Here is a 20,380-nt window from a genome sequence, read left to right as displayed (position 1 = left end):
ACAATCTGGCTCCTGTGGCACGTTGGGAACGGAGCGAAGTGTTCCACGACTGCCTCGCTAATCTGGAGATCACGAGAGGCAGCGATGTGCACAGCAGCCGCCGCAGACAGATCTCAGCTAATGCAGTGCTTTGTTTCATAAATGGTATTGGTGGACGCCCTCGCCGCATGCCATTAGTGAACAGACGACGGCGCGCTATTGTGGCGCCATCTCGTAGCGGTAATCACCACCGAGCCCGTCTTGCGCGGCACTGCGTTTTAAAGCGAATCTTCCTTGCCTCTTCCTTCGACTTTCCCACTTCTGCAGCGTCCGTCTGGCACACCGCATCAAGGGGCGGCTCATAGAGTCTCTGTACATGACGGGAGCGCGGCAGAGAAGAAAGGCGAGAAAACAATGCACTCTGGAGCTCCCTGGGCGCCGCAATGTTAACCTCTTGACAGCTGTTGTCGTCCGTGACGCCCCCCAAAAGCAATGCAGAAATTCAGCGCCTACTTTTTACTAGCGTGCAAGTTCAGAGGGAAGCTAGACAGAATCGTAGAGATGCGGGTTGAGAGGAAGCAAAGAATGGGTAGAACTGACGCAGTCGCGCAACGAGTCAATAACATCTTTACCACCCTTCCCTCGCAGTTCACATACAAGGGGAGACGGAAGCGACGTGAGAAGGCAAGGACACGCTACTTTTATAAACCCAAGAGTGTTTTGGGGCAAACTTTGTAAATTTATGTTCAATGTCCGGTACCGTGCGTTTCTCATATTTAATAAAAGTGAACACAATGCAAATCTGACAAGCAGAAAAATTCCTCAGGGCGTGCAGAAGCAGAGCCGAATTAGAGTGCATTGTAAGGCTTCAATGCTTCTGTGCCCGCCGCGATAGATTTGAGGCTATGGCCTTGCTTGAAGACGCGGGTTTGATCTCGTCTGGGGCAGTATCATTTCGGAGGGGGCGGGAAAAAAAACGTTCGCACACTTAGACTTAACGACAGGGCGGCACATTATACTATGCGTCTATCGACTGCAGGTGTCCCAGAAAAGAGGAAGAATGCACACATGATACTCATCCACAAAAAGGGACACGTTAAAGAATCGAAAAATTACAGGGCCATTAGCTCACTCCCAGTATTACATAAAATATTTACCTAAACGTTATCCGATAGAATAAGGGAAACGCTGGATTTCAGTCAACCGAGGGAACAGGCTGGCTTCAGGAAGGAACACTCTACAATGGATCAGATCCATGTGGTTCGCCAGGTTATCGAAAAACCCGCAGAGTACAATCAGCTCCTCCATATAACTTTTGTAGATTAGGAAAATGCATTTGATTCAGTAGAGATACAAGCGGTACACAACAATTACTTTGGAAAATATCTACAGAAGTTCTACAGCTACCTTAATTACACACAAGGAAAGGAAGAAAATACCTACAAAGTCGGTTAGACAGGGAGACACAATGTTCACAATGTTATTCACTGCGTGCTTGGATGAAGTATTCAAGCTACTAAACTAAGAGTTTTTAGGAGTAAGGATCCACGGCGAATATCTCAGCAACTATCTGTTTGCCAATGAGATTGTTCTATTCAGAAACCACGCGGAACAGTTGCAACAAATGATTGATGGCCTTAAGAGAGATTTTAAGAGTGTGGTTGAAGATTAATATGCAAAATACAAAAATAATGATGAATAGCCTGGCAAAAGAACAAGAGTTCAGGATCGCCAGTCAGCCTCTAAAGTAGGTCAAAGACTACGTTTACCTAGCTCAATGAATCACAGGGCATCTTGATCATGAGAATAAAAAAGTTATAGAATATTAAAAATGATTTTGATCGCATACAGTAGACATTGTCAGCTCCTGACTGCAAGCTTACCATTAACATTGAAGAATAAGGTTTTCAATCAGTACAGTTTGCCAGTGCTGATATGTGGGCCAGATACTAGGAGACTGACAAAGAAGTTTGAGAACAAGTTAACGACCGCGCAAAGAGTGATGTAACGACGATTGCAAGGCATAAGGTTAAGAGAAAGAAAGAGTGCGGTTTCGATCCCAGAGCAAACGGGTATAGGCGATAATTTATTGACATGAAGAGAAAAAAAGGGACCTGGGAAGTAATTTATTACGCCAGTTTGATAACCATTGGATCATGAGGGTTACGGAATGGGTACCAAGAGAAGGGAAACGGAGTCGAAGACAGGATAAGATTAGGTGGAGCGATGACATTATGAAATTCACGGGCGCTAGACTCAGCATCATCACAAGAAATGTACAGCTTTCAGTGATCGCAATTTGCACTTCGCCGCATGGTGTGCCACGCAGGACGGAGCCCTGGCTGGGTGTTTGGGCAATAATTCCAGGATGTTATTGGCGTTCACATTTTGTCAGCCTTGATGACATATCATAATATGGTAAACCGTGCAGGCTGACAGTTGTTCAAACATATATCACCCTTATCGCTATATGGAATAGATGGACTACTCCATCTATCATTAGAGCTAAATACCTGCGTGTCCATTGTCGCTATGTCAGCCGTACAAAGCGAGTACACAAAACTAAAATACAGAAATATAGAAGGCCCATTTTATAAACAACATCAATCGCAACCTTACTTTAAAATGGACTAAAATATTTATGATGATACCAACACATGAATTGTTCCTGCTTACCTTGTTTCTGATTCCTGATACGCAACAATCGATCACCTGTGGACAAAGAAATCTTGCTGTAACTGCGCACATTTCTTTCATAATGGTCTCAATAGCCCTTCAGCTAACACTGAATATTTTAATAACCGTACATTTACGTATGCACTGTAATGTGCGGGTGGAAACGAACACGTAAACCACAAGGACAGAAAGAAGTAAACAAAAAGGTCAAGATACGTGATCTAAATTACATCTATGCATTTTAGCTCGTATTTCATATTCATCGCAGCTTGCTAGGGGGGTCTAAGTAACCTTTGTAATAATAGTGCATAGGCAGGCGGCAATAAAGGCCTACTAGCTTGATGGCAAAACCTAGTGCGCTTTGAGGAATCGGCAACCTCGTTGGAGATGCTTGAGATCGACATTCAGAAGAATCATCTTAGAGAAACTGCCCTCATCGAGAAAGGTATAATAGTTATTCGTGCTTCTATATCCCAATTACTGAGTGCAAAAAGATGGTGAAGCTCGCCAAGCCCTTAGAAGAATTTGCTCAATCGCTGTTTTTCTCTCACTAGCTGGTGACTTCAGCGCGTTCATTAATGGCGATGCTGCAAAGAGCTTGTGGCTTGCTAAGCTGACGCAGACCTACGTATTCTTTGTACAGAGTGACAAGTGCAGGAAGGCGGACCACCACATCGTTGACTTTGTATCATCGGTTGCCGTGCTGGTGCTGGCTGGCTTGTTGAAGGCTTTAAAAACGATGTACGGACGCTACTCAAAAACGCTAGAAGGGGTCATGTTTTATGAGCAAGAAAAAATGAAGAGCAAGAAAGGCAACACAACTTGTTCTTATAATAACATTCGTCATTCTCGAAAACTCAATAATAATATTTGACAAAAAAGAAACAAGTAAAAGCGTTCGTTCGGGGTATTTTGTAATCCAAACTTTATAAAGATTAGCTCAGAATTTAGAAAACCACAAGCAGCACTCGCTGCTTCGATGGCGCTCCGCTATTCCTGATGTTACCCAGAGGGTTCCGCTTTCGTCTTTCTACTTTAAACCAGGCATTTCACCTCTTGAGAATATCTCAACTGATGGTCAGAGGGGCACATTGGATACGTCAAGTAGACCAGTTTACTTTCTACGTAAGCGAAGCTCGTGGGCGACAACCTTCTTGACTCACACAGTCTCTCCAGTCTCCGCATCACACAAGTGCACGCATCTCTTCAAGGACATGTTTACAGATTGTGGTACGGCACCAAAGACATGATTTATAACAATAAATGTCCGCATGCCAGCTAGCTTGGAGCAGAAAGTTTTAAAGGTTTATCGTGATAGTCTGGAAAACTCATACGAACATAAACAGTCGATGTATATGCAAAAATGGGGGTGACGTCATGAAGAACTAGATGTTAACATGCCACAAGTGTCGCATAAATAAAGACAACTGTGCCCCACTTTTGGGTTAGAGAGAGCTGTATTTTTGCTCCAACAGCCAGGCTCGCACTTTCTGCAACACCTACGATGCCTTCATACATACAAGTATGAAGGACCCGCGGTGCCTCCTCACAGGAATACTTTGTCTTGAAATCAAACATATAACTAAATAAGCTTCAAATCTGCAGTTTGATTGTGAAGAGGCGTTGCTTATGCATTTGGATCTGCGCGGAATGCATTAATTTCAGCTCCCACCACTTTCCACCTAGCGCAAGTGTTGCTTTCTATGTGATAGGACCTTCTCAATAAGAATGAATTCTATTGAATTGAATCCAACTGTAAAAGTGAGACAAGTACGAAAGAATGTTCTCGAAACACAATTGCGACGACTAAATGCGGAACGTAGAATAGAAAATGTTACGTTTATTTTTGAAATGTCTGACACTTTCCCAAAACTACTTTCTCACTCGGAAAGTTGGCAACAAAAAGCGACAAATTATTTCCATAAAAAAAGCTTTGAAATGGGCGTTATTTAATAGCATTAATGAAAAGCTTTTCATACCGGTTCAAGCTCGCTGTCTTGAGATATCTGCTTGCATTCATTGTAGAGATCACATGCAGTCCTTACTACCTGCGAACGCAATAAAAAATTATCGTCATATGTATCTCCGTGCTCTGCGTATATGACAAGTTTATTTATTTATTCAAAATACCCCCAAAGGCCCTCATTACGAGGGTATTACATGGGGGGGGGGGGGGGGGTCAATCACAAGCACTGGTTGTAGTTTGTACATACTAAAAACAAGAGAGGTTAACAGAAGTAATAATACAGTGAAACATAGTTAACATACAAGATAATTAGGTCACAATTATTACAGAGAAAACATTAGTACATATTAGGAGAACATAAGGCAACTGCACTAAAAACACCAACAAATATCGAAAAACACTGTAAAAGTCCCAAAAAAGAATAATAATACGATTAGTCGACAAGTTCATGTGTATTCAGCACAAACATTATATATATATATATATATATATATATATATATATATATATATATATATATATATATATATAGATGGATAGAGAGAGAGAGAGATACAGGGTGCCCCAGATAACTTGAGCCAAGAATTTAAAAATGAAAGGCGCGTCAGACGCGAAATGAATCGAACGCATAATATTCGCAATAGCCTATAGCAACTCAGACAGTTTTTCTCCACAACTCAGTCATTATTAAGTTGATTTACACAGCGTTTCAATTATTGGCTGAGGACGCAAAGTATGATAGGCAGATTTTTATACGACCTTCAGAAACCACCGATCGAGTTGTTTCCTTACGATACGTCTCATGCAGTCCTTTTTTTTTCTGGGTTGCAAAGAAAGCCCGCGAAATATGTAACAATCCACGGGATGGAGCGTTTGCGCAGTGGTATTGTGATGCTCTCAACCGTGCGTTTGGTGAACAAGGTCGGCTGCACCGTGACAGGCGATGAGGAAGCGGCAGGACGTTCTTTATCTCATCGGCAGCGCTCGACCAGCAGCACACATTTTCGATGTCACCCTACGTGAGCCGACCTAGTTCACCGGACGTACACTTGAGAGCACCATGGTACCACTCTGCAAGCGCTCCGTCACGTGGCTTTTTGCATTTTTCGCGGGCTTTATTTGCAACCTGCAAAAAAGAACTACGTGAGAGGTATCGTAAGGAAACAACTCGATAGGTAGTTTCTGAAGGTGCTTTACAAATCTGCGTATCATAATAGGTGTTCCCAGCGGATAATGAAAAAGTTTGGTAATTAAACTTAATTACTGATTTATCGAGAAAACAAACAATTGTCGGAGTTACGATAGGCTATTGCGAATAGTATGCGTTCAGTTCAATTTGCTTTCGACGTGCCTTTTATTTTTAAATTCTTGGCTCAATTGACATGGGACAACCTGTATGTTCGATATTGGTTGAGCATTGCAAGCGTAATGCGAAGACGTGCGATCATTCCCCATCTGCGGCAAGTTGTGTTTTTTTTATCCACTATCATTTTCAAGAAGTTACTTCTTTTATTCATTTAGTAAGTTACTTATGTTGCCCTTGGTGTCAATGTTTGTTGGCTGCTTATGACATGAATAATAATCGTGCCCCTCGGTTAACCCCATTTCTCCTCTTATATATATATATATATATATATATATATATATATATATATATATATATATATATATATATATATGTATATATATATATATATATATATATAGATATAGACAGCCTTTGACAAGAATACCCGATCGCTTTTCAACATTGGAGCATCCAGTGGCAAGCCCTGTTGCTTAAATTTAGCATGCCATGAAACGCCATTTTCATTACAGTATATTTTGCTACAAAGATGAAAATATTTTAAATACGTGACCAACCACAAAGGTGTATTCTTACTTTGCTCTGGGTCTGCCTTAAGCGGTATCTTTCCCTCAGGGTTTCTAGAGTGTGTAGTTCAACATACACTATAACTCCTCTTGCGATGGTATCAGAGCAACGCGTTAGTTAAATCCAGTTGGTAATCTTTACTTATTACTCTTTTAGTGCGGAATCTACAAAAAGGCTCAGAAGGACAAGAACAGGAGAGACATTCACTTCCAACTAATTTTCAATGCCAGATGTCTTGAATGTATACAGAAAGACGGACAAAAATGATTGACTTGATTTGAATTGCTTTTATTTCCATAAATATGCAGTTTATGCCAGATATAAGGAAGAAGTTGTAAACGGCAGCTTGACTAGAAAACTTGAGTAGCAACTAGACTAGAACTAGAAAAGACAAGAAAGAACATAACTATTTTTCTGGTCGTCCTAAGACGTGTGCGTTAATATGCAGGACATCTTGCCGGACATCTGGCATTAAACTTTTGTTGGGAGGTTATGCCTGTCGCGTTCTTATCGCTTTACGTTTTTTTTGTAGATCCTGCCATAAAACGGTAATGAGCGAGGATATTACATAAGCAGGAGTGCGCAGTTGACAATGTAGAACAAAGGGTCGCCGTTCCAACTTATGGCATAATATTTGGCGGTTTCTCGTCATCTACTGAGAGGTATCGCAAACGATACCTCGCCAATAAACAATGTCTTCCCCGAGGTGCAAAGTATTCGTCGCACACGGTGAAAATCACAAATGACGAGTCTGCATATTAAAATACATGGTGGGAAGTAGTGAGTGTTTCAATGTAACTGATGCGAAGCTTGTTTGAGTTAGCGATGTTTCAACACCAGCGGATGACACGCGCACGGCATCGTCATCTGCAACTGTTAGCTGTTAGCGTTAGGAGAACGTAAGGATTTATGAAGCTTGTGGAGACAAGAGCAACGAATGAAATGTAGGCATAGAGATGTACCACCCATATGTACACACATTTTAGGCTTCTGTCACAGTTGTACCAACATAGTAAAGGACTATTAGCTCATACTTGCCATTTATTGTGACATACCCTTTACGCAATGAAGAAAGAAGTTCATGTATCAGAAACAGGAAGAATAATGTTAGCCGAGCAATGCCGTGCGCTATTCTATTAATACATCCTTGAGCTTCAAGTCGAGAACAGAGGTTCGCTCAGTGGCGGTGCATCGTCGGGAGAGAGAGATACTCCTTATTAGAAAAACAGAGAATTTTGCCTGCGCGTATACAACCGCTAACATGCTACTTTATATAGGGATGGGGAATGCGATTAAATGATTCCAGAGGAGAGTGGAAGAAAAAGAGAATAAAAATAAATATGAAATCTGCAAGTGGACCTGACACTGATAGTTAGAGGTGACATGGGGGGTAAATTTAGCCTTTTGTATATGAAATGTCCAATCTTTGAAACGTTCCTATTAGACCAATTTCTGATAGGTTTTTGAACAATAAATTCAAAACTCGCCGCTGTTTTGATGGACCGGGCATTGGACCTAAGATGCTGGGTAATGTTAATGGATCATGGCAAGTCATATGCATATGTTGCTCAAAAAATTGTCTCTCGTCGTTGTACGTGGGGCAGTCTAGTAATATGTGCTCCATTGTATCTAAGTTGCCACAATTATCAGAGTAGGGGTTAGTGGTTGGCCGTATTCGGTACAGATACGGTTCTGTGCGGTACGGTTTGTGTATGCCACGTTCAGTCGAACATGATGATACAATGTCTCTAAGTGCGGAGGAAGGGGCTGTGGAATTTTTGGTCTCATTTCTGGATCAATGTAACGCAGGAAGTTGACTTGGAGAAGTGGCAGATTTTAGATGCGGTCTTTTTTCTTCAGAGGCATATTTTTTGCCATCTTTGAAGTATCGGTTTTTGTAAAAAAATTTATTTTAAAATTGCGGTATTGGAGTCCATTTCGGGCAGCGTAATCCGCTTTTTCATTTTTGGAAATACTGGCATGGCCAGGTATCCACTGGAACTTGATGCAATGCCCAGCAATCCTAGCATTTCGGCCAAGATAGCCATATCGAAGGCTGTAAGTTGTGGGGATCGCACGCGCATCCCGATATCTCCGGAGCGGCCACGCGGTTATCACGCGATAATCACGTGCTCGCTCGCGGAGGGTAGCGGGGAGAGGGCACCTTCGCCGCTCCCGCTGCTCTTCGCGCCTGGCCGCGACGCTGCAGCCAAGGCACCCCGTTCCCTCCTTTCCCTTTCTTGGAACCGGGGAGACTCCTCTCCGCCGCTCGGGGAAGAAGCGCTATTTCCCCGATGCACGTTTGTCTCACGGCAGAAGAGCTTGCGAGAGGCCGCATCTCAAATCAGCCGCTGAGACCGCCGCACGCCGTCCCCCCCTGTTGCGCCCGGCCTTTGTGTGCGACTCACCGCCCCAGGGCCCGAGCGCGGATCCATTTTGGGTGAGCTGAACTCTTATCAGCCTCTTTTGTGGTTCCCACATTGTGCGGTTTGTTTCACCCCAGACGTGCGGAATGCTCCGCCGCTGAGGTTTTGTGTTGTGTTTTATTTGTGTGTGTTGTGGCTGTTGTTGTCTGTTGGAATCATTGTACTCTAAGGTGAATAAACACCTTAGGTCGAGACTCACCCTGTCCCCACTGGCCTGTACCCGCCGTGGTCGCAACTCACTGCGAACCGCGGGTTAGGGGTCACAGCTCTGACTGCTAGGGCTCCTGCGAAAGTGCTAGGGAGCGACTGCCGCTCCGCCGGCGCTGTGCGATCCAGAGAAGGGTCAGGTGCGCACGCGCGAGCCTGAGTAATACCCCTATAAGGCTGATTTTTACAACGCTTGTACCTGTTCCACATATCTTGTAGGGTGGTTTTTGAATGTTCCACATATCTTGTAGGGTGGTTTTTGCATCTGTGAAAATCACCCATGTCTTTGCCGGCTGCTGTCGAAGTACATAAATAACGGTCTCCTTAATGCCATATAGCTCTGCTGAATTAGATAATGTCGCTCACTCAAGACGAAACGAAAATCGTTGCCCTGTAGAGTGAACAAAAAGTCCGCACGATGAGCTATGTGGAGTTGTGCAGCCATGTGTGAAAATGTGCGTTGTGGTTGCGTATTCTTTGTGCATATATTCCAAAGCTATCTGATAAGTCGCTCCTTGAGGCATTTTCTTTTTCGCGCTGATTCTAGGGATATATGGCACGATTTTCAATGGCGACAAAGGCCGAAGCTTCAGGTCGCACACGCCCAGTTACACAAGTAAACTGTATGCCTATTCTGAGAAAATGATTCATCGTTTTAATGCGTAAACCACAACTGCACTAACAGGAAATGTTTTCTGGGTCATCTTTAGGGAAAGATAGCCCATGCGGGAAACATAACTAACGTGCTAAACACAACAGGACAAAGCAAAGCGACTGGTTTCGCTTATATATTGCCCAAGTATAGAACGAGAAGTTGCCAAGTTTAAGTGCATGCGAAAAGTGACAAATATGTCTGAACTGAGGCTTCAAAGACAGCTATGCGTAGGTTAGCGCTCAGCCTACTACAGCCGTGAGGTAGGAATATGCGCGAAGGCGACACTGCTCATCGCAGCCCCAAAGATAACTGTTGTGGCGAAGTACTAACAGTACCCTGGAAGATACCTGGCTTTTAAATGGAACGGCACCCGCGGTGTGGCAGGCGTTGCATCATAATGTGCCACGAGATGAGCTATACAGTAATATTAAGTTTTCATTGTTGGCGAACGAAATAACTAGATTTATTTAGTTTTTCGTTTACTGCTGGCTCCGCTAAGACCAGTATTTGCTGCCCGGTGTGGTATGCGCAAGTTTCTCAAGAGGAAAGCTAAATCGTAGTGCTGTGGTCTTTGGATGCTGTGGATAGAGGTCTTTGAGGGCTAGAGAGAAAGCAGGGCAGCCATCTTGGTTGACAAGGTAACAACAGCCATAAGACTTGATGCGATACCGAATACGAAAATGGAACACATCATAGTAGAATTCGTCACGAAACGGAAGAAACGCGCAGGCAAAAGCAGTGTGTTCGTGCTAAACCTCTGCAGCCTGCTCAAGCATAAGGGACCGAAGTCCGCCTACGTCCCCAGGGGAGCGTGCGAACTCGGCAAAACCAACCCCTTAGTAGTTCAAGGAGACTTCAATGCACGGAACCCGGGCTTGAGCTACACAAGACAGGATCCTAGAGGACGCATATTTAGAAGAGAAACATATCTGGACCGCGAGTTACTAACAGACCCAGCATCCCCCAATAGGCGGCAGCATAAGCAGGCTTACACGGCCAGACGTCCCATACATCAAAGGGGTATCGACACTCATGGTAAAATCTTCAGGAAACACTAGGAAGCTACCACCACATACTACACAGGCGAGTATGAGCAGAGGTAGTCTGGAAACTAATTGATCAAACCAAAATCAGACTCCAATGCCTTCAGAACAGAAAGTGAAAACCAGCTGGAAGGATAACGCCGCTGTAAGCCTGGTGCATCGCTCTTAACTATTTGCACGATAATGCACATTTTGTGGCTATGGGAAGCCAGAGGAGGTCTTGTCAGATGGTGCGGACGACAAAATCAAAATAGAAAATTGAAGCTTAAAATTGCTGAGGAACAGCTAAACCCGAGACCTATGTGGCCCACCTAGAAAGAGTCAACTGCAAACAATTAAGTGATTATCCGAGAGGAACACTAGGGACATCCTGAGCCTGTAACTTTCTGAGAGCATTCATCGACCCAACCAAATCCAAGACAGAAATGAATAAAGCACTACTGAGAATCGTACACACAGTCGTAGGCACAGAACCCGAACTATTCGACAAAGCCTGCAAAACGTGCTTCGGAAATCAACATCCACCAACTACGATGAGCTCTACAAATGTACCGAGAACACGGTACTTGACGTACCTATCTATGTGGTCATCCGTAGCGCCACAAAGAACGCAACAAACGGAATGAGGTGCATAGGAAGTGCCAGCATTCGATATTCAGCGACGAGGCAGTAGAGGAACTCGCAACTTTTATAAAGTCTCACTCGAGAGTGGTGACAGTCCTGGAGGAATGTAAATACGTCGAAGTCATATTAATTCCCAAACATAGGAAGAAACTACATATCGGAAATTTGCGGCGCATATGGCTCACATCATGCCTCGGCAAACTGTACGTGGGAATGTCAACACAGCGACTGTAAATCTACATGGAAGATAATGACCTTATCCCTCACACCATGTTTTGCTTCCGGACTTAGCTCTTCACACAAGACGTGCTCTTACAACTCAAACAAGAGGACTATAATCACCCTTGATATCTAAGGGGCTCTTGATAATGTTAGCCACGAGGTAATACAGCGCTGAACATTTAAACTCCGGAAGAAGAATTAATGGCTACGTGAAAGATTTTCTTTCTAACCGAAAGTCCACGATTGGAATAAGCAATGCACGCACGGACACATTCACAATTGCTGACAAAGGAACACTGCCAGGCCCAGTTATATAACCTCTACTATTTACGGTAGGGATGACAGGGCTCGAAAGAAAACAAGAGGACCTCCCGTACATCAGACATGCTATGTCCGCGGATGGCACCAGAGCATATATAACTGCAGTCCAACACAAGATCACATGGGCGCCGGGACACGCGGGGATAGCAGGGAACACAGAGCCGGACAGGGTAGCTCGAGGCTCTATTACAACCCAAACTCCCAGTGAACCCGACCTCGAAGATTCCTGGCAATCTCAAGGACTACTCGGCCATCCTAGCACATTACATAGGGAGTAGAAAGATGTACCCGCCCCCACATAACTAGGGCAGAGACACTGGACTGGAGACAACTTCAATCAGGCGCCTTTCCTAACCTATATATAATAAACAAAATGCAACATATACGATACGCTGACAAATGACCTTGGTGCAACATGAAAGCTACCTTCTATCACGCTGCATGAGAATGCCAGAAAGGAAATTCGATTCTAATAATTACAAACCCTATTGCAGAGCAATGGGAGGCACAGCTGACCAGGGACCGCCACGTAGACGAAATCAGCCTACTGCAGCGAGCTCGAAATGCGGCTGAGGCGATTGGAGACGTGGACTGAGGAACTGACCCTGCTGAGCCGAGCTGGGAACAAAATCATCAAGAGTGAATATCCCGGCGGGTGGGTGCACAACACCACGTTAATGAGAGCCAAAGGATGTTTTACAATACAGATACAACGCGTGCGCAGGTTCGTCACGCGATGACACAGGCATGCGGACTTGCAGCACACCTGTTCATTATAGCAGGAACTCCGCCTGGTGCAAGTGCTTTATTGAACTAATGCAATTTTACAAAGGAAAATGCCTCACAAAAGGTGTAAAGTATGACTTACGCACAACCTACAGACGTGATAGCATCGGATTGTAGTTTGGCTATACGAGAAAGCGTAAATATGTTGCACTGAAGCTCCTACGAAAGCCTTCGAGCTACCACTTGTTCTTGCGTGAGCAAAACTTCCCACGCGGGCATGAGCAATTGCGACCAACTATACTCGCGGACAACCTTCTGTGGCAAGGAAGGGAAAGCTATGGAAGCAAAGCGCCCACAAGGGAGAGCACTTCTCTAAAGAGTCTAGCGTTTTATTCCGCGTTAGTTGAGGCTTGGGAATAGAAAATAAACATCTTCGAGAGACGCAATCAGAGCTTTCGAGTCGGGTAACCTCGCACGAGTAGCGGCCTCCATTTTAGAGAAAAGGGCTTGCTCCGGTTTTCATTATATCACGTGGTTCCCCGCACACATGGGGACGAACGTTCTCGAGGGATTCCCAAACCTCAACGAGCTTGCCCACGACCGTGCGCGAGAACTAACGCGCCGCGATGGTCTGGAGGCTCCGGAGGGGCAGGAAGGGCCTCAGCAGAACGATCCACTCCTAACATTTAATGAAATCACTAAACATTACCAACTTGGTCGGAGAATTTATCCTCTGCCTCACCCGAAGCTCAGTAGAGGTCAGTCAGCTACACTTAGAATGCTGCAGACGGGATCTTTCCCGTCGCGGGGATTTCTCAGTAGGATCTGCTCGGATGTGGACCCTAGTTGTCCTGACTGCACTGAAACCTTTTGCTCAATGGCTCACATGCTCTGGCGATGTCCCGCGTTGCCTAACGACTTCCTCTCCAGCGAAGCCGAGTGGGAGGAGGCCATCAGAAGCACGGTACTCCGAAAGCAAGCCCAGGCTATCCAGAGGGCCCAGGAAAGAGCGGAGCGTCACGGCGTTCTGTCCTTTACGTGGGCGCGGCCAGCGGCTACAATGGCCTCCCGTTAGGAGGTCCTGAAAGTAGCTCCTCAGGACTAAATAAAGTTCGTTGTCTGTCTGTCTGTCTTAGTAACAGGTAAAGACAGAACACACCTCAGAGCGTAAACTTTTACTTATTTTGCGGCTTTACCGGTCCGCGTATGGACAAACGCGAAACAGTTGCACGTGGAAGCTGCGTCGGTTGGGCGGTTGTTCCGAGCCACTAAAAGCAGTGCGAACGCTGCCGGACTAGTTGGCGCCGCAAAACAAGTGCACCAGCCACATGCCACAGAAAGTTCGCGAGTGTAAGGGCTGGCAGCTGCGCGGAAAAAAAAAAGCTTCCTTTCTGCGAGATGTTAAGAATGGGACCAGTCTTACAAATTTAGTGGGCTTGTACGTCGAAGTAACTTCTCGTTCATTCTTTTGTGAACGGAGGGGAGCTGCTGGAAGGTGGGATTCCCCTGACAACGCAAGATAGGAAACGAGGTAGCGCGCTCATAGAAAGGAGCACAACACACCGCGATGTACTCAGTTTAGCGATCAATCTACGATTACCGTAAGGCAGAAAATTTTAACATAAAGGACGTTTGTAAGCCCTTTTGATTGGACAGCCCGTCCGATGAACATACGTGTTTTGAAGGACGGGCTTGGAAACGAGTGAACAGTGGAGAACCTGAAAACTGTCAGAACATCCCAGTTGAACTGAATACAAACTGCGAGATGGGCGCTGCGAGACAGACGCCAGTTTGTGATGGTTCCGGGGCGTGCCTCAAGGCCAGCTATTCGTGTCATGCGGTCATTAAGCGTTCAGTGGGCTGTTCAGATTCGAAGGTGCTGAACGCTAGCCATGAGAGAAAAGAAGAAAAAAAGAAACCTCCGCCAGAATTGTGCAAAGGCTCTCACGTATCTGCTTTCGCACGCACTAGACACGCCAGTGAAAGTCGAAATAAATTTACGCAGTTTCGCCCGAAAGGCGAAGCATCGATTGCAATCGCAAATTAGGAGACCGACATACGAAGCAACGATAGTGGTTGTACATTCTGCATAATGTTGAAAACATTCGCTTGCTACCTAAACAACAAGCATTCTGTCAGCGTGCACATGCAAAGATGAACACATCACACCCCATGACCGCCGACACTCGCTGTCGAAACGGTGGCGCAAGGAAGCGTGGTGGCAGCAGCAGCGAACAAAGTGACACCTGTGCTGTATATCGCTTCAGCGCAAACTGAGGGACGAGAATACAGCATACGAAAGACTGTCAGCCGGCTACACTTTGCCCCAAAAAGCGATCGCTTTCAAGACAAAGCTCGCGCGGGCGCACGTTGCTGCCGAAGTACGATGCCCCACCTCCTCCACCTACACCATCACTCCCCCCCCCCCCTTCGCCCGTTTCCCTGCGCGACACAGAAGACGGCGCGCTTCGTCGCGCTTTCCTCCCTCCCGTGATCGCGCGAGAGCGAGCCCCGATTGTCGGTTTCCATTGTGCGCGGTCGAGACATGTGCAGTTGCTTCCTGAGTACAACCCTCCCTCCTCCCCCCTTTCTTTTCTCCTATCACACCCCCTCCCCCTTCCGTCTTTCGCGTACAAGATTGAGCCGCTGTCGATGGCTTTCCACGCGCTCTTTGACTCGCACATACAGCATACGGCACGCGCCGATGTTGTTATAGTCTTTAGACTTTATACAAAACATCACGCCGACGTCTCCTATGACGACAAAAATGCGCCTGAAGTTTTCATAGAATTGCTATCGCAATAAATAGAAAACCTTGCAAATCGGCATCGCAGAAAGGCTATTTTCTTTATTTTGTGAACATACATAACGAATATTGAATACACAACTAAGAAAAGCCAAAGGAACTGGCATGACCACATCAATTCTGATTTCCTAGGTAACTGAGTTTGAGCAATATTTGAGCTTGAAATGTTTGCTGTTAAAAACGTGGTTGCTTCAAAATTGTGATCGCGTTGATAAACGTTGCGTGTCATATTAAGTGTCTATTCGCCATTATTACTCACCGTAATAATAAGTGTAGAAAAGCAGGGATGAAGGCGTTGGTCATTTAAGAAGTAAAAGTTTGTGACAAATATATTGGGCCTAATACTTGCCAGGAGGATCGAGCGCTGTCAAAGCCAGCTGAATATGAGAAATTGGACCTACGGAAGCCGTAAAACTCACAAGCTAAGCAGATTCTTTTTTAATGACAAGTGTAGGCGAAGTTTACTTGCTCTTCTATGTACCACTTGCTATTATCATGTTTTCTGTAACATTTTCCTTCGAAACAGTAAACTGTACTGTAAAAAAATAGAATGCTTGAATCCTCGCGAGCGCACAAATGTAGAATCAGAAAATTTGGAAAATTCATTGCGGAACCATACCACATGTACTTTGAGTGGCACAGCGTAACTAGGGTGCCTCGGTATCCTCCTCGCCCACCGCTCCGTATAGGGTGTAGACAACCGCGGCGTCTGGTGCGGTGTCCATCATTCCCGTGCCCACTCCGAGCGATGCGTTGCCGGCGCGTGTGTATTAGCAATTTCTACGTAGCACAGGGTCTTTACGTAGGCAAAAATACTACGGAAAGGCAAAATGCAATGTTGGTAGTTAAACAGGTAATATTCTTGAGCGTTTACAGTCAAGAAACGACACTAAACAAGCTGCCCCACGCTGTCATGTAACACGGTGGTGGTTCTGTAGCCTGAAATTGTTTTGAAAGGCCTTGCGACCGCTTCTTGGTGTCTTACATTGTTTGTGTCAAACGGGAACTAAGTTGCATGACAGCCGCTGTTTTGTTCTAGAGGGCAAAACAGCGCGTTTACTTATGTATACGTGTAGAAACGACGATCGAATGCGGAATGACCATATTATAGGCATCCCTGTTCTTCAGGAAGTTTTGCGCAACGAATCTGCGTTGCTTGGAGACGAGTAATTATGAAGCTATAGCAGTAAAATTCCTTCTGCACACCCTGCTAGTAAAGCTAACGAGTAAACAAATGACCAATGAATACGTGATTATTGTCACGAAGTTGCGATCTTCGGCGTCTTCGGCAGAGACGTCTTCGGCAGAGCTCCTCGGACGACAGAGCATAAACTACGAAAATGAGCTTTCAAGTATAAACTACACGCAACGATCTTGCGCGCAACAGCAACAAGTGACGGGATTGCGATTGCTGTCGCGTTCGCTCGTCGCCTAGAAGTGTTATCCCACGCGAGGAACGACTTTGAGCGATGCCTCATCGGTGTTGCCGGTATGAGGGCAGCAAATACACGCCCAAACTGACATGACACCTACTTTAATAATTTAAATTGTATTTTACTTTAAAGAGCAGCATAAAATATTCGAAGGTAATGTAATATGTCGTTATCTTTGCACTTATCAAAATTTATTCATTTACTCGTTCATTGCCATAGTCGGTAGTACATGACTGATCCAGTCCTGTACATCGAAGCCAGTACATCCAGTCCTGGCTTCGCACAATTGGCTAGGCACTCATAGCACTTCCAGGAGATGTGGGACAAATTTTACATATGTAGAACCGAGAGATCGAACGGCAAGAACGAGTGATCTGTTCCACCGTTTCGTCATTCGAAGACGCCACTCGTTGCCGTGGCGTACAAAATCGCTGTCATTGGTGTTGGTGCTTTAATAACTATAAACGAAGCAAACGGCTATACTACTGCACGGCTCGACTTGATAAGTAGAAGAACGGAAGTGAAAAAAATGACAAAATAACAAAAGTAAATCAAATATGTGGGAATGCGTCTGGCTCACTCCTTCGCAAGTCTTGCTTGGGTATCGGTTAGGCGCTTTCGGCGGTACCTCACGCATGGGAACGCGCAGCCTATTTTGAAATAAGCAGCCTTTCGCCAGTTTATTCGTGTCGTTGTTCCAGACGCAATTTCCCTAGTTGGTTACGTTTTCCGCGCATTCATTCTCGCGCAAAGTTTCGATTACGTTCTATCTGGGCAACGTTGAGGCCTAATCGAAGTGTGGCAAGCGTTCCCGTCTCGACACGCTAGCTGGGCGTGGAAGTTGCGGTTTTGAGTGGCGGGAGGCCCGTTAAAGAATGTCGCCACCCTGTACGCAGGCGCAGGCGGGCAGGATATTGAGGCATCACAAGCGTATGTGTCGCATAGCGCCCCTAGTAGGGAATATGGGTGCACTTGAAATGAGCTTTTACGAAGGGTAAAAGTATCCTGCTAGCTCTTGGTATGCTAATTCTGAGGCTATCTGTTCTCTAAAGCCAGAACAATTTAATTCGGGCATTTGAATAGATCGTGACGAAAATATTTAAGAGCTACAAATATAAAAGTATGTGGTTTTGAAAGGGCGATGTACTTACCTTGCTTAGCAGGTGAGGCGGTACAACTTTGAGGTTTGCGAGTACTTCCTTCTTACATTGTCGCACTGTGTCACCAAAAAGAGCTTTCGCTTGAAATAAACGGGGTCCCACAGCTGCAAGCAAAATTCTCAACTGAGAATTTAAAGTGCGCAGAGGACGAGCTTTTAATGACATTCAAACAAAATGCGTGCGATAAGATGATTATTTCATGTATGTTTTTATTTCAGTATTTCCAAATGTTTGCAATTCTCCTGCCAATAGGAAAAAGAGAGGTGACGCTTGTCGAGAAGGTAAACACTTTTTAAATTAAGCGTGCCCGCTGCATGAGTTTGTTAGCAAGCCTTCTGCACGGTCACTTTTCTCCATGACTTGGCTCGCATTATTTAAACAATGTTATTTAGAAAGTTGCATCAACCAGTCCGGATGAACACGCTGTGTTATGTTTTGGGGAGTTCCACAATGGTTGGTCTGGGACTGGTAGCGGCAGAAGCTTGAGAAGTCTGTGTGCTCTGGTGGAACTGCAGATTAATTGTAGCCCTGTGCAAATACAGTAGAACCGGCGTAAGATAGAGTGAACTTCGTTGAGTATAGGCGACACTGCATAGGTGATAATCTAAGGTAGGGAGAAGCGTTTGAAGTTTCTGGTGGAGCGAATGATCCGTATGTAGCAAAATATTACCATTGCTCTGTCACCATCCCCTCCACCTTTCTGCAATTACTGTGTGCCAATATGTCTGCCACTCTGTCTGCCTCTCTGCCAGTCTCTGTTGTTGTGTCATCAGGAATTTTCACTGTAGTAATAAAAGCAACAGAGTAATTCCACGCGCTGCTCTTATCCTTGACTGAACTTCTAAAAATCAGTTTTTCCATGTGCCGCGAATTTGCTGGTGGAACTGGATTACACTCAGATATCGGCATTATTCACACAGCCAATGAAAATGAATGTGTTATCAAGAGATCTAAAGCAATGGATTTTGAAACTACTCATTTTACGGGAGGTATTGCAATTTGAAAATTTAGCTGGTTGAGTGGAAAGTGGCATCAACCTTCAACAAATTCTTGGGGGTGACAGCAGTTTCGGGATAAGTGTCGCCAAAATTTAAGCCTAAATAAATTGACGTTCTGTAATTTTTCAGCATCAACACAAAAAAATTATGAAAAACAGTTAGTTGCAATAGCTGTGCAATTTTACAAAAATGTACCTGACAAAGCGCGTATAAAATATAATGTTAGTTTATAAGTTGACTCCAAGTGCATCTGTCTTGTGAAATACCTGGCTTCAATTCGTTCATAGCAATATGTACGCTACACTAATTAGTTAAAAATCTGAGTAGCAAACGTTTTGTTAAATGCACAATTGTACATTCTCATTTCCCCTTTATGTAATGTACGCTTGATGGAGTTTTCTTGCTCCATGAGAAGATTTGTACTATGTGCCTAAGGCGATTTAAAAAGCACAGGATCTGTTAAAGTTGAAGTAAATTAAGAAAACCCGCTGTACGGAAATCTACAGTTACTGAGCCGTTAAGGGACGTGGTGTGGAACGCGTTACACAAGCTAAGCGTGTAACTAGTGATGTGGAAAGACGTGCTTTGAAAGCTAAGTCCAGACAAAGAAGCGTCAGGAGAGAATAGAACCTGTCGATTTGATCAAAGATTGTGGGTTTGCTGTACTGCAAATCATGCGACGCCTTATCTGACGATCCCGACCGGAGCGACCGCATTTGGATGGGGGGTGAATTGCAAAAACGCTCGTGTACATACATTAGCTGCATAATATAGAAACCCTGGTGGTCAAAACTATTCAGGCATACCCCACGAAAGCGTGCCTCAATAAATTCAGAGTTTGGGCTCGCCCAACGTCGTAATTTAGGTGCTTGTATTAACAAAAACTAAGGACTTGAAGCCTACGACGAACGTGGAAGAATGTGAAAATCACAATCGTCCATCATAGAGGCAGCGCTAAAGAACTGGCCCCATATTTACAAAACGTTCTTACGCTAAAGCGTCGTTACCAGCCAATAGTCATATAGGACATATTAATTTAGAAGACGATCAGCGAATGAAAAAGAGCACTTACGAATTGAAAGCTTCGTAAATTCATCCCTGGTCCCGTATTTGCAGAAAGGTCTTTACGCTAGGACTGTTCGCAGAACCTCACGTGAGCCAATTGAAACGACGGATTACCGACCTCGACTGGTCGATGACAACGGTACTGACGATTCTAAGCGTATGTAAATCTAGCCCCTGAACAATATTATGCCCAAAATCAG

At 44.8% G+C, this 20,380-nt stretch overlaps 1 protein-coding gene across 1 annotated transcript in view; it reads right to left on the bottom strand.

Moving 5' to 3' along the window:
• Positions 1-20,380, bottom strand: part of LOC135918606 (uncharacterized) — a 210,614-nt gene that overhangs the window by 77,685 nt on the left and 112,549 nt on the right. Inside the window, exons 4-6 of the mRNA XM_070526587.1 lie at positions 18,109-18,221; positions 4,635-4,703; positions 2,656-2,691 (exon numbers count right to left, since the gene is read on the bottom strand). Coding sequence (XP_070382688.1) covers positions 2,656-2,691; positions 4,635-4,703; positions 18,109-18,221 — 218 coding nt within the window. The remainder of the gene's footprint in view (positions 1-2,655; positions 2,692-4,634; positions 4,704-18,108; positions 18,222-20,380) is intronic.

The sequence above is a fragment of the Dermacentor albipictus genome, chromosome 10 (genome assembly GCF_038994185.2).
Source record: "Dermacentor albipictus isolate Rhodes 1998 colony chromosome 10, USDA_Dalb.pri_finalv2, whole genome shotgun sequence".
Lineage (NCBI taxonomy): Eukaryota > Metazoa > Arthropoda > Arachnida > Ixodida > Ixodidae > Dermacentor > Dermacentor albipictus.
This window is presented reverse-complemented; position numbering and strand designations above follow the sequence as displayed.